At 39.1% G+C, this 15,000-nt stretch overlaps 1 protein-coding gene across 1 annotated transcript; it reads left to right on the forward strand.

The window, feature by feature from the left end:
* The first annotated feature begins 1,336 nt into the window (after window positions 1–1,336).
* On the forward strand, window positions 1,337–9,177 carry LOC119577686 (serine/arginine repetitive matrix protein 2-like). The gene is made up of 5 exons (XM_037925243.1): window positions 1,337–1,385; window positions 4,852–4,973; window positions 5,166–5,200; window positions 5,237–5,517; window positions 5,561–9,177. The coding sequence occupies exons 1-5, from the start codon at window positions 1,337–1,339 to the stop codon at window positions 9,175–9,177; spliced, it is 4,104 nt and encodes a 1,367-aa protein (XP_037781171.1).
* Window positions 9,178–15,000: the final 5,823 nt, after the last annotated feature.

Genomic DNA, 15,000 nt, shown 5'->3' on the forward strand with positions numbered 1-15,000 from the left:
AATGCACAATCAATATCTGTAAATTAAGCCATAGTTATCTATAATAATAGAACAATATATTGTATTACAGTTCGGGTATTCGACACTTACATTTACGCTTGTATATCAACATTATTTGAAATTCTACTTAAACCCACTTGTTTTGAAGACAAAATATTATATATTTGGATTTAAGGCACAGAACAATTCGCGATTGGATTTTTTTACTTCACGGAAAATCACCTAGAGCAATTTCGGTGACCAATCATACTAGCATATCGTGTACTGTATGTATATTGCCACAGCGTAAGAATGCTGCAATATATACACTGTTATACATTTCCAAAACTACTCCCCACTGATACAATGTATCATACAATGATACTCAATGAATATTTTGTTATCTTTGTTTGTACAGTATGAGACTAGATCGACGTTCATTTTTGATCTGGCATATACACCTTATCATATTCTTAATATGCCACGCTCTGTGTTACATTCTTAATATGTTACAGTGGGGATATCACTGCAGCACGCAGAAAATGGCCAAACAGAAGCATATCCATTCCAGCTTCTTGTTTTATGGTTCATACCATTCCCGAGCCATAGTGGTAAATACCAGTGCCACCTACCATCTCTTACCATCAGCTCACAGTAAGCAAGAACGAGTAGTCACACGGATTACACGGTCACACACAAAATCGTCATATCTTATGTATCCATCAGAGGATATAAGGATCCACTAAGCTACGGATCACTGTTCTCAGACACTTTTATCACATTATCAGCGTAATAGGCTACGTGTTCATTACTATCAGACACTCCTGTCACATTATCAGCGTAATAATCATTAATCATCTCGCATCAGCATCGTAACAATACAAAACTTCACCCCATTATCTTAGGATTCCTGTAAGCCTTAGTCTCTATTACATGAGTCTAGGTTAGATACATGTTACTAGCATGTATTAGAAAGTCCTAGTTGAAAGTGGTTTAATTATAAAAATAGTAACATAATGGCATGTTTCACATAGCACTGGAAGTGATCTCAAATTACCGTAAAAAAAAATTGTCAGTATTCGCATGCATCATACAGGAACGGAGAGAAAAAATATGTAATATAGGAAACCACTGAGTATTGGTCATTGCATTAATAAATCATAAACCATTTACCATGCCAGAATGCTGGTTCCAGTCACAACTCAGCACTTACCAATGGAAACAAATATTGGTTTCACTCCCCTGCAACAAAGTTATTCCCACTACTTCACACCGTGCATAGATACATGCCAGAAAGATATATCTAGATAAAATGCATATGACATGACAACTACATACACCCCGTTGTCCCCGTCACATGACCTTTGCAGACGGCACACTGGGTCTTGTGACAAACGCCTTTCACCGTGAGACGAGTTGAGCCTGTTTCGCATGTGTTTCGAACCGCGAGTCGAGGCTTCGTCCGAGAGAGTGCATGACGATGTTCAGCCGCCATGGTGGGTGGGCCAGTAGTATAGGGGGTCTGTGAGTGCTTTGTTCCTCTCTGTGGTATCTAGCAGTATCGAGAAGTCATAAAGGTAACCACACACACACACACACACACACACACACACACACACACACACACACACACACACACACACACACACACACATAATAACATGCCTATGTATGTATGTATGTACATACATACAGACAGATATATAATACATATAATATACATATAGCATGTGTGTCTGCGTTTACGTATATTAGCGTGTATATAGTTGTGTTTTGCATGTGCGTGCGAGTGTACGTATGCACCGAGCGACTTCTTTGCCGTCTCCAACTTCCACTAATCGTAGTCAAGTAAAATCTCCCCCTCTTAAATTACGTTGAAATAATGTCATAAAAAAATATACCTAAGTCGCCTTATCATCATCAACTCCAAGAGGCAAGTCCGGAAATTTTCAAAAAGATAAAAACTTAAAAAGAAGAAGAAGAAAAAAAAAGAAATGAAGGAAAGGCAAAAAGAAAAGGCAAGATACACGTCGCTGCAATGAAGCACAAAGGGAGGGTGACACTTCAGAAGCTTCAGAAGTGTATTAGCTATATTGCAGGCGCGCTCTTCAATGTTTTTTTTTTTTTTTTCTTTTTTTAAGAGCTTTGCTTAAAACTTTGGAGCAAGATTAAGCTATTGCACTGCTGGAGCTGAAATTTATTTGTTTATTTTGTGACAAAGAGAGGGGGGGAGAGGAAAAAGAAAGAGAAAAAAAGACTAAGATACGAAAAAGAAAAAGAAAATATGACAAAGAGAGGAAAGAGAGGGAGAAAGATGTAATACAGAAAAAAAAATCAGTTTTGACATAAAATAGCCAAAAATCAGAGGTGGGCAATCAGTCTCTCCTTAAAGAATTTGAAAATGTCAAGTTATTACAATAATGAAACCGAAGCGAAGCGGGAGATAATAGTAATGGTAATAGGAAATATTACTTGGAACCATTCAAAAATAATGGTGTACGTTATGACCATTTTGAGTTCACAAAAAAAGGTAGTGTTTTCCATTCTTTATTTTTTTTCTGAATTATGAAAACGTTTGATAGGACATGCTCTCTTTTTATTTCATATTTCTTCGATTGAAACAACCGCTCAGATCTAAAAAAATAAAAATAAATAAAAAAAATAAAAAAAAAGATTTTTTTATTATTATTATTATTATTATTATTATTATTATTATCCCTTACGTTTTTTTCTTTTCTTTTTATCACAAACGCAGGCTCTTATTTTAAAGGCGCAGGTAAAATATCCTAAACGTTTTTTATCAAAAGTTCTCGTTTTCAAATACCATGCACTCCAAAACAGCCACAGGCGGGTAATTTACAACGAGACATTCGATAAACAAGCAGTTAAATATCTAAAACTCTTAAGAAAATCTATCATGAAATAACATTCGAACGCAAAGTAAAAATGACAGAATATTTCGACAAGAGAGTTATATGTTGTCTTAATACGTGGCAAAACAGAGGCAACAAAATTTACGCGTCAGTACATACATCTCAGAGGCCGACACGTTACCACTGTACTAGCCCGGAGGCTAGAGAGAGAGAGATAAGAGAAAGACAAATACACACACACACACACATTAAAAAGAGAGACGGATAGATGAATGGTCCTGTGAGACGCGAGAGACGCTGCTGCCGTTATTCAGTTAACTTGCTCTCAAACGGGGTGATTGTTTTGATTCCTTTCAGCTAAACTTCTTGGTCGGAAAGATTCCCAATTATATTCCCCTAATTGGAGGACGCTCTCTTGCCGTTGCGTTTTATGTTATATATATATATATATATATATATATATATATATATTATATATATATATTATATATATATATATATATTATTATATATATATATTATATATATATATATATATTATCATATATATATATATTTTATATATATATATATATATATTATATATTATATATATTATTATATATATATATATATATATATATATATATATATATATATATATATATATATATATATATTGAGTTATGTATTAATTCTGATCTTTTGTAGTTAAGTGAGTGACTGTGCGTGCTTGCAAACTGACTGTGTGTGTTTAACATAAGCGTAGATTCAACCAAGCTGCTGAAATCTTAGAAACAGATATCCACCACAAAAGAAAGAAAGAAAAAAAAAAGTGACTTCAATCTATAATGGGCGAAGTGATATCATAATAATACAAGTAAGTTTATAAACAGTATACTGATACTATAAGAATGATTGAACTAACACTGATAAGCCGTAAGCAATAAATCAAACACAACAAACAATAACAACCTTTACAACAACAGAGCAGAACGACACAAATAATAATAATAATAATGATAATTCTTGGCTTCGAACTCCGACCGACTCTCTCGAGCGAAACACCGACGCAGCGCATTACGGGCTCCGAGCGACCATCACCTTTATAGAGTGAAAAAAAAAACTAAACAAAAAAACAAACAAACAAACACAAGCGATGAGTTTAGCAGAGGTGATGCCATGTTTTTTTTTTGCGCATCATCTTGACATTTCTCTTTTCTATTTTCCCCTTTTCTTTATCATAGTTCCCGGACTAGCAAAATGCGCTAGAAATTCTGACTGCTGTATTTACTCCATGGCTACCCATACAAGGTTATTGGACACCTCTGCTTGTAGGAATCTTTTACTCACTTTTTTGACCGGGATTTGCATTGGTTTGAGTAAGCTGTATATAGGACGATTTGAGTAATATACATATTTGTGAATATATATTGTCTATGTGTATATATAAATGTGTACGTATGTATACATGAAGATACGTAAATACATACATTTCTAATAATACACATACATAAATACATATACATATACATACTTAAATACATATACATACATACATACACACATACACATATGCACATACACACGAACATGAACACACGAACACGGACACACGCACACGAACACACACGACACGGGAGTCACACGAACATACACTCACACGGACTCGCACCCACACGTGTGCACACACACGTGCACACACACACACACACACACACACACACACACACACATACACACATAAACACACACAAACACACACACACACACACACACACACACACACACACACACACACACACACACACACGTATGTAAGTACGTATGTATACATGCCTTCTCATAGGTAGTATTATGCCATGCTATTGTCGGGAAGGGCCAGAGGGTCAGGTTAACTTCTCTCCTTGTTCCGTTCAAACCGCCAGCCACGTTGCCAAAGCTGCGACGTTTAAATACTCTCAGTTTCCCCATTACCCAAAACCATCGGTGTTTTCTTGCCGAACCTTTCAACCGATAGCCTCTGCACCTCCCCACCCCCCATCCCCCACCACTGCTCACCTCCCACACCAAAGAGTGGGCCATGACCTCTGCCCTGACCTCATCAATAAGCTGTACCCCCTGCCCTACCCTCTGACTAGGGTAGGTCAGCACCTTTAGTTTGCGGGCATTTAGTAAGGATGGTGGAAGTCACTGGCCGCCCGACACGGCACCTAATGCATTTTGAGAATCACTGGGTTGTCCAGATTTATGAATTGTGATGTTGCAATGGACTTCATAGATTTCTTATTGTTGTTGTTTTTTCATGTTAGTTTACCATTTCCATAATTCTAGGTCTCAGGAAAAGATGATGCTATAGAGAATGTAGCGTAAGGTTCACTATTAATCCTGTCTGCCCTCCACAGGGTTGGGCTCTTTAGAAGAAACTCGGCCAGCCGTTCCTCAAGCCCTTCTCGCCGCTCCTGCAGTCCTTCAAGGTCACCTTACAGTCCCTCCAGCTCCCCAGTATCCCCGCGGCGCAGCAGCCCCACACCGCCCTCCCCACTTACCCGAAGGTCCTCTAGGAGCAGCTCTCCGCAACTTACTCCTCCTCAGCAGTCATCTCCTCAGCTCACACCTCAGCACGCGTCTCCCAGAACGGTTACCAGACGCATCTCTTCTCCTATGACTTCCCCGAGACATGCCAGTGTGCCCCAAACATCCCCGAGTCATTCTCTTTCATCCGCCAGTTCTCACCGCGGCAGTTCGCCAACCAGCCCTCATCGTAGTCGGTTCCCCCTCTAGATCGCTTGATTCATCCCCCATGAGCTCCCCACTGTATGGCTCCTCTTCCTCCATCAACTCCCCGAAGCACACTTTGCACACCTACACTTCCCCACCAAGCTCACCTAGCCGCTCCGTCTCGCCCTCAGGGTCACAGAAACGCAAAACATCACCACTTCCCTCTCCCAAACATCTCTCCTCCACCCCAAACTCCCCTCAACACACAGTCACTAAAACCTCACCCAAAAGCTTCTTCCGACAATGCACTTTGTGGGTACAGTCGGCCAGGAAGTCTTCAGAAAACAATGCCTCTAAAGAAAATGCAGCTCACAAAGAAACAGTCGACAGCAACAGTAATCCTAAGCAAAGCAAGACCACCGAGATGAAACCGGAAGTGTTAGCGAATGGTTCTGTGAAACAGGTCTCCCCTCAGCATACTCAGGATGTCTCTCTTTCTGATCCATTAAGCACAGACATATCTCTTCCTCAGCAATATTCAGATTACTCACCCTATACCCAGCCAGCCATCATGAAATCCTATGTACATATATACAGGCAATCCTCTCTTCCAGAAGAAGAGTCAGAGGAGTCTCTCCGACTCAGCGTCTCTCCTTTCAGTTCACCTCAACACCAGAGGTACAAGTGGATCACCAGACACACAGTTCCTCCACCAACAATCCCGTGCCCTTACAATGAACTGTTCAAACAGGCCTCTTTACAAGAATCAAGATACAAACCAAACAAAACTCCATACCAACAAACTAGCATAAGTGTTCCACAGCTAAATAAGAATATCCATACCTCTTCGTCACAAGGGAATTCAGAAGAGTACCATAAGCGTGAATGTACAAGAGTGTCATCTCTGAACAGTACATGTTCTGTGTCTGACATGCCTGAAAAACATGTTCCCAGACAGTCATCCCTGCCTGAGAGGTCAACTTTGACGGTTACGGGACAGTATCAGCCGCATTGTGTGACGAGAAATGATATTAAGAATTCACCAATTAGTTCTGTTACTCAGAAGATAACAGTATCCCCAGAAACCATCCATGAACAAATTCATATCACTCTATGCAGTGAGCCAGATGCCTTGGAATCACCACAAAGAAATGTAAGCTCTTGCAGATATGAGGTGCCAATCTTATCAGCTTCGGAAGATGACCATTCCAAATCTTTAAAACATGGATGTTCTTTGAAAAACGATGGCAAGCTAGATTCCCGAAGTATAAAAGAGGGTAAAGATAGTCATGCCCTTCCTCAGGGTAGTAAATCTAGGAATGAACCCCCTAGAAAGGAAAAAGGTAACATATTTGATCATTCAGGGAAGGGTAACAAATCTTGCAACCTCACAAGACCAGACAGCAGTCCAGACATTCCATCAGTACAAAGCAATAAGATTTGTTCCCCTTCACCACAAGGCAAAAAGCACAGCCCATCACCATCACCTGACAAGAAACCTGGCACTCCACCTTTGCAAGAGAGAAGATCTACTACTACGAATAAACGAGACAGTAAGCCAGGTACTCCGCCATTGCAAGATGGCAAATCAACCCTTCCACGCTCTCGAGACAGAAAATCCAGTTCCTCATCAACACGAGACAGCAAACCAGGCACTCCTCCCTTGCAAGAGAGAAAATGTACATCATCATTACAAGACAGTAAACCTGTTACACCTCCATTAAGAGACAGGAAATCGAGTACTTCCTCGTCACGTGACAGAAAATCTAGCACATCATCATCACAAGACAGTAAATCAGCTAGAGACAGAAAAGCTAGTATTACATCATTACATGAAGGTAAGCCTGTTACTCCACCACTGAGAGAGAGAAAATCTAGCTCTTCATCTCAACGAGAAGGCAAAGCTACTACTCCATCATCACAGGACAAAAAGTCCAGCTCTTCACTACGAGATAAACCTAGTACTTCATCACAGCAAGACAAGAAAACAACTAGTAAAGATAAGAAATCACAAGATAAGAAACCTGGTACTCCACCACTAAAGACAAGGAAATCTAGCAGCTCGATGGTAGAAGACAAGAAGGGGAATATTCCTGCTGAGTGTAAGAATACAGGTTACACTTCAAAAGAAGACAAAAAATCTGACTCTACACTTACAAAAGACAAAACGCTTCCAAATAAGGCGCTAAGTACCACAACAACTAGACCTAAAAAGCCTTCGTCCTCGCGCTCTCAAGAAAATGTGTCAGACACTCCATCAACTAAAGACAAGACGTTAGACTCATCAATAAAACACAGTAAAAAGGCCGATATTTCACAAATAGACAGCAAAAAGGCTGCTGGATCACACAGTCAGTTATCACATACCACTACACCTGTTACTTCTCCAGTTCATGGAAAGAAAAATGCTGCAACAAGTCACGACAAAAAGTCTAGTACGTCCCAGAGTAAAAATGAGGAAGTCAGTCCTTCAATATATGGCAAAGAAGCCAGTAAGACTGATCCCAAGGCTAGTCATTCGACACATAAGACTAGCACTCTTACAAGACAGAAAAGCAAGTCTAATACATTAATTGACCAAGAGGGCAGACCAGTTACACTTCCAAGAAAAGATACCAAGTCTGGTCAATCAGCTGTTCACATCCAGCAAAATAGTGGAAATAAAAAGTGTAAAACTTCTATGCAAGATGTTAAACCTATTACTTCCCCTAAAGACAAGAACACCACTGTCAACCCTACCAAACAAGATAATAAACCCAAAACAACTAAGAGACAAGACAGTAGGTCGGATGTTCACAAGATTCCGACTAGCAAATCTTGTACTTTCAAGAGACAAAACAGTAAGCCTGATTCTTCCAAAGGTGAGAGCAGCAAGCCTTGTACTATAGCAAGACAGAATAGCAAATCTGGCAATCTGTCAAGCAGTGATAGCAAGCCAGATATTCTCTCCAAAGAAAATGATGAATACATCATGCCTGCAAGCAATAATAAGGCACACAAATCACAGCCTCCTCAAGCATACTGCTCAAAAATGGAAGAGCCTACTAAAGCCTCGAATCCAGATCATTCTTGCGCAATATCTTGTCTGCTTCCCCGAACCTCGTCTCAGAATTCCCTACACAATCTAAGTACTTGCCAGCACACGGGTCTTGGTTTAAATGATGCTCATTCCCACGAGCCGTTCATCACTCCTGTACATCAACAATCACAACACTCTAAAATATCTGCTCAAAACAAACATCCCTCGGCTTCAGAGCATGAGCTAGAACCACTACTACCCGCCGAGCAACAGCCACCATTGTCAACACAACAGAATGCCTTACCGTCACTCACAGAACCTAACCCCATGTCAGCACCAATTCAAGAACAGCCGAAGTCAGTCAATTCACCAGTCCCCATTCCAAACTCCGGCCCACTTAAGCTCCAGGCTCAAGTGCTACTCATTCAATCCCAACCTTCATGTTCACCTTGCTTATCCAGCCTTTCCAGTGGAGGCCCAAGCAGGCAGCCTGTGACCAAGACCTACCTTGTTGATAAACCCATGAGCCATCATCACCATCACCCAAAGTTGCTGTTCTCTTCCCCAATTGGTGATGCTCTGAGTCCTTGCACTCCTAACTCCTGATCAGACTTTTAATCCATATTACGACGCCAAACCTTTTCTAAAAGTGTTACTGGTAGATGTGGCAGTCGGCATCAGACACTGTACTGCTTTCCAAGACTTTTTTTTTTTGTAATTTCTTTTGAGTTTACGGAAGTACAAATTATTACAAAAGTAAAATTGTAAACAAAAGAATAATAGGCCATGCGGAGAAACCATATTAGAAATGATAATGATGATATATAACTGCTTGTTCCGTAATATGACAGCAAAATATGTGTTCAAAAAGCGACCAAAACTTCTAATTTGAAAACAATAGAAGAAAATTTTTGATAATCTTTTTTCATAAAGAAAGTATTTTTTCCTTGCTTTAGATAATAACTATTAGTTATTAAATCAGACTGAGTAACTTCTCCATCTTGATGACTTATAACATTTTATCTCATCTAAACAATATATATAAATATATCTATAGCTATATTTATATATAGGATACTTTACTTAGTACATTGCACAGTGCTACTAATGTGGACTTAGTTACAAGAGTGTTCATTCGAGACAAGCAGTCGAACTGAGCTAAACATACAGAATCAGTTAATGCTATATAATGGACCAAGCAGATATCACATAAGAGCAGACGCATTATATTTCTACGGAGTTTTAAGTAATTTTGATATAAATCACCCAATGTTTAACGCAAGCACGACAGATACAATAGTCTGTTTTAACACTTGCTCTGGCCTGTACAAACTTCCATTTTGCCTTAAAGTCATCGTCTTCCCTTCAGACCCCAAAATCTTCATTCCCCACTCCCCGTGCTGCTCTGCACCCGCCACGCCTTATGCTTGTCTGATACCCAGCACCGGCCACCATGCCCCTCCACCTGCACTATCATTTCCCTTTCTCTCTTCTTTGTCCCAGATGCCCTAACTAGAGATCCTCACGTTTTCTGTCTTCACTATGCACTATGACATCTCACTGGTATTTTTTCTCCCTTCCCCATCCTTCTCCCTTCCCTACAACTTCCATAAGCCTGTGTTTTTGCGTACAACATTGTAACATGTGGCTGCCCTCAGTAACTTTTGTGATAACACTAATCATGCTTTATATAGTTTTTGGATCCGAACATACAACGAATGTGATGTGGACTTATTGCGGCGAACTCTGTCTCCCCGCCGTAGGGGTTGTGCGTTTGTTACCGCTCATGACTGTCATGTGGGCATATGCTGCTTCCCACAACAGTCAAGTGGGCATTCCTGAGATGGCTGTAATGGAATAGGTGATAATAGGGTAGTATGATCTCTTCAATTATCTTTTGGGACATTTTTTTATGTGAAAAGTCCTTTAAATCAGACATATCGATAGTCGAGCGCAAGTGTCCATTTTAAAAGGACCTGGTGTTTTTTGGAGATCCTTGTGATGTGGATGAAAATGCCGTTGTCTCGCATTTTGTACTGGACGCTTTGAAGACGGCAATGGTGGCATCCGTTTCCAGCGCCACATTTGTTTACAGGTTGATGGTGACCGAGCGAGTCATCTGAGATATTGACACGTGAAGAAGACTTGGCCTAAAGTGAGCTCTTTGTTGAGACTGATCATGTGCTTTGTATTTGACTAAGATCAAATTCCCATTCCTCTTTTGTCCTGTGAATAGAAATCTAGTGCTTTTCTATCACTTTCTGAGAGTTAGATATGTGATCAGCACGCTCTCGCACTTCTCTGTGTCCCGTATTTGCTCCATTACTACGGCATCACTGAAGACCTGAACTTCGTCTTCAGAGATTGTAACTGCCTTCATTGGCCTTATTTTTCACATGTTTTTTCTGTGTAGGATTTCATCCGAAGTTGAGAAATCCTACAACTTGGAGGGTAGGCTGAAGTACGACATATAACCAGTCCTCGTGCGAATCTTGGCTATATATCTGTGCTTACTGTGGTGAACTAGCCGAACCGCGATTTCCTTTAAACGTTACGCAACTAAAGAAAGTTGGTGTTTTGTAATGAGTGATGAAATATCAGGTATTTCTAGGGCCTTGACATTGGTACATTTGTTATACATTATCGACTGAAATCCCAAATGATGCTTTTCTAACCATTGTTAGTGAAAATAACAGTAAAGTGAAGATGGAAATATGAAATCAAGAAATTAATGATTCCAAACTTTCGGTCTTGTGTACAAAATGTATACAAATAACATTGATTCAAAATTAAATCTCAAACCAAAATGAGCAAAGCCGTTTCTCATGGATAATCAAGAAAAGTTGTGTAGCGTTCCCCCTCGCTCCCTGCGTCGTGTGATAGATGCTGTTGCAGTTCCTGGCAAAAGGTGGCGTTGGCATCACGTCAGAAATGGCCGGTTGCTTGCGTCACCGATCATGGCATCATTGTTCCGTAGTTAATGCTACCCTCGACCCATACTTCATTGTGTATATCATTAGAGCGTGATAGAAGAAAAATCGTGCTGTTGACATCTGCAGACATCATTCATTTTTCACTTAGGAGTCTCAACTGTGATAGAATTTAGATACAGATTTTTTATTTTTGTAGCACGTTGTATGAGATTAGAAGCATACCCTTTGTGTTTGTCTTAGAGATTTAGCTTTACCACGTTTCTATCCACATATGCTAATGTATTCTAAGAGTAGCAGAAACAAAAGGACGTACTACTTATGCAATCGACAGTCCTCCCTGTCTGCACGACCTGCATTCCTTCCTCCCTTTGGCTGGAAACATACAGGACGCAGCACAAGATTTTTTTTTTTTTTTCAATTGACTACGAACCTTTTAATTATATTACAGAACCTACCCCCAAATTTTATACAGCTTTACAGGCCCCCATTTGCTGCACCTCTTGAAGCTGTTACGAATTTTTAAAATAATAATACTTTCGCGATATGTGGTGAAACTGCAAATGAGCACCGGGTTATCTGAACACTCACTTTGCCTCACTTTGACTTGTTGCGTTGATGCAGCGGCACTCAACTTTGCTCTAGCATAGCCTTCGGAATTACATTTTGAAGATTTCTCCTCTCTGTTCAATTTTGGAATCTCTCTAGCTTGCAAGGATCCCCGATGTAAGATGTTGCCGATAAATCTTTCATTGTAAGAAGTAACAATGTTATTAGTAATAATTACGGACTTGAGACAAACATTTTTAAGCAGGAAGGGTGATTGTTGGTCATTGATTTCGCGAAGTCTTGGAAAACGTGTACCTCAAAACCCGACTTGGGATTTGGCGCAGGCGACACTAAATGTACAGTTATAGGCATTTCGATCCTTACCATTTTAGGCACAACAGCATCACATAGATCCGTAGAGGTGTAGGTTCAGCTTCGCAAATATCACTCGAGTCACTAGACCATGACAAATCGTTCAAAGGCATGTCAATATTCCCCCACCCCACCCCCACCCCCACCAAAAAAAGGGGGTCATATAGGCCTATATTAGTCAGCCATGTAACCGCTAGATCTACGCTGTAAGGATTGCACCGCTTGAGCTGGAGGAGGAAGAAGAAGAAGAAGATTAAAGCTGTTAATCGCCTTTTCTCTCTATGCCAGAATTATCATAGCAATCGTCCTCTTTATGAGCCAAAAAATACGACAACCAATATCCCTCCGCGCTCCGTTCATTGTGAAAAAAAGAAGTTACGAATCTTTTACTTAAGAGGTAGCTTTATTTAGATCCTGCTGTGCAAAGAGTAGATACGTGCACTTAGCATTAACTCTAAGCAAACTTAATCACGGAAATACAGAATGTAAACGTTTTTGTCATCTTCAATTAACTTTGCTTGCTCGTTAATTATCGTTTCATGATCCATAAAAAAAAGATATAAACACTAACATCAGGCACTATCAATGCGAATTAAATTCAAAATTGCACAAAATCACAACTCTAACCAAAAAATAAGTCATTGTCAACGCTATGTCGTTCTTCATTCAATATTATGGCGAAGTTACAACGAAGGGAAAACGTTATAGTAATAATTTCACCAAAATTCCAAATACTCATCATAGTATGTAAGTCATTCATTTACAGGTAATAATATCTCACCTTCACGGGGTAGTGTTCCAAGGATACAGTAGCATTAACAGTAAAATGACATTATACTTACGTAGTCTCACTGCAATAGTATTGGTGTTTTACAGATTGTTGATATTTTATTTTGCAGATATATTCTAACATTTTAAATTATTGGAGATGATATAAACTCACGAGGTACAAAATAGCACACAGACTTCAGACTCACAAATTTTGATGTAACTGACATTTGTACATCATTTTGCATTATGAGTACTTTTTTGTGTGTGTGCATTTATAAATTATTTTCCAATCGAACAAGATTTCGGGTGTCTTCTGTCTCTCTCTCTCTGTGTAATCAGGTGGCCTTTATAATCAGTTAATACGATTGATATGGTGTTGTTGCCTTAGATATAAAGGATTCGGGGACAGATCCTGCTTGATTCGAAAGGCTTGGCTCTCAATTCTCGCCTAAATATTGGCCTTGAGAAAGAGAATCAAATGCTTGTGATGGTCGAAATATAGGTAACAGTGACTTATAGACTTAATTATGCTTAGAATTATATTTGTAAAAACAGTTGATTTGGTTCGTATGATTTGTCGAGTGATAAGAAAAAAAACGATGCATTAGTTTTACAGAAACAAATGTGCTCAAAATTAACGGCGTAAAAAGTAAGCCAAATACAATAATCAAAGTAGTGTTTAAAAAGCCTTATTACATCACCAGATTCAACGAAACATGAATATTCTAAAGATGTTTATTTACAGACATATTTGTTTGATTCAGATATTGTTTGAGACCAAAGGATAGTGGATGATAATTTCAACCTTTTTTTCTCTCTCTCTTCTTCTTTTTTTTTTTTTAGAATGTGCCTTTATACTTGAAGAAAAAAAAGGAAACACCACCTGGTACATTTACCTGAAATAATGTTCAACGAGTGTGCACTGTATTTTTTTTTCTTTCTTTCTTTTGAACCTTGTAAATCTGTATTTCGTAATTTTAAGGAATTGGTGATTGGAACATATCGACTGTATTATGATCACGTGTTGGGTTTAGTCTGTTAGATGGTTGTCTCCCAATAGCGGGAATTAGAGCTTTGTGTTTTGAATTTTGTTCTGATTAATTGGTTTGGTGGCATTTTGGTGGGATACATTTACCGTTCGTCGAATTGTTGTTGGTGTTTCATTTGCAAAATATGTATTTTTGTCATTGTTAATTACAAAATATTGTGAAACAGGAAAAAAAAAGAGTCATATTGTTATACACCTTCACTGAATCTTACCATATATATGGCACTGCTCTCGCACGCACAAAAAAGTATCGTTCCTATAACACAGGTTTCCATATTTTCTCATCCATGAGGAAAAATATATATATATTTCGTTTCTCCTCCCTCTTCCATTCATTCGTTCCGAGACACGAACCTACCACTATTGTTACTGGGAAAAAGCATGAAAATACATAGGCAATTAGGTGTGTTTTCCCCCCCATCTCTCTTGAGCGAGAAACTGTATACAATGGAAAAGATGTGTTAATAATGATGAAAATATGATGAAAAATGGCTCTGCGTGAACTGATTCGAACTGATGTCCCCCGATGTTCTTTTTTTTTTTTCTTTTTCTTTCTCTCTCTTATTCCTTTCTTTCTTTCTCATTTCTTTTTTTAATGGAAGCTGTGGTGCGATTAGCGAGGACAGTATTCAGTCCAGAAAATGTTCAGGAATGTGATTATTTTCAAACTGGAAAAAAAACTAATGAGAGTTTTTTTGGAAGAGACTGTTATGCAGGTTTGGAAGGAAAGAAGCTTGTGTATATACAAAATATATAACG

Source organism: Penaeus monodon, chromosome 10 (genome assembly GCF_015228065.2).
Source record: "Penaeus monodon isolate SGIC_2016 chromosome 10, NSTDA_Pmon_1, whole genome shotgun sequence".
Classification (NCBI taxonomy): Eukaryota; Metazoa; Arthropoda; class Malacostraca; order Decapoda; family Penaeidae; genus Penaeus; species Penaeus monodon.

Bases quoted from the DNA above. Each gene is read 5' to 3' on its own strand.
- LOC119577686 (XM_037925243.1), top strand. From the start codon at position 1,337: ATGACCTTTGCAGACGGCACACTGGGTCTTGTGACAAACGCCTTTCAC. The intron at 1,386-4,851 runs GTGAGACGAGTT...TTCAACCGATAG, and splicing joins TGTGACAAACGCCTTTCACC to CCTCTGCACCTCCCCACCCC. The intron at 5,518-5,560 runs GTGTGCCCCAAA...TTCATCCGCCAG, and splicing joins GACTTCCCCGAGACATGCCA to TTCTCACCGCGGCAGTTCGC.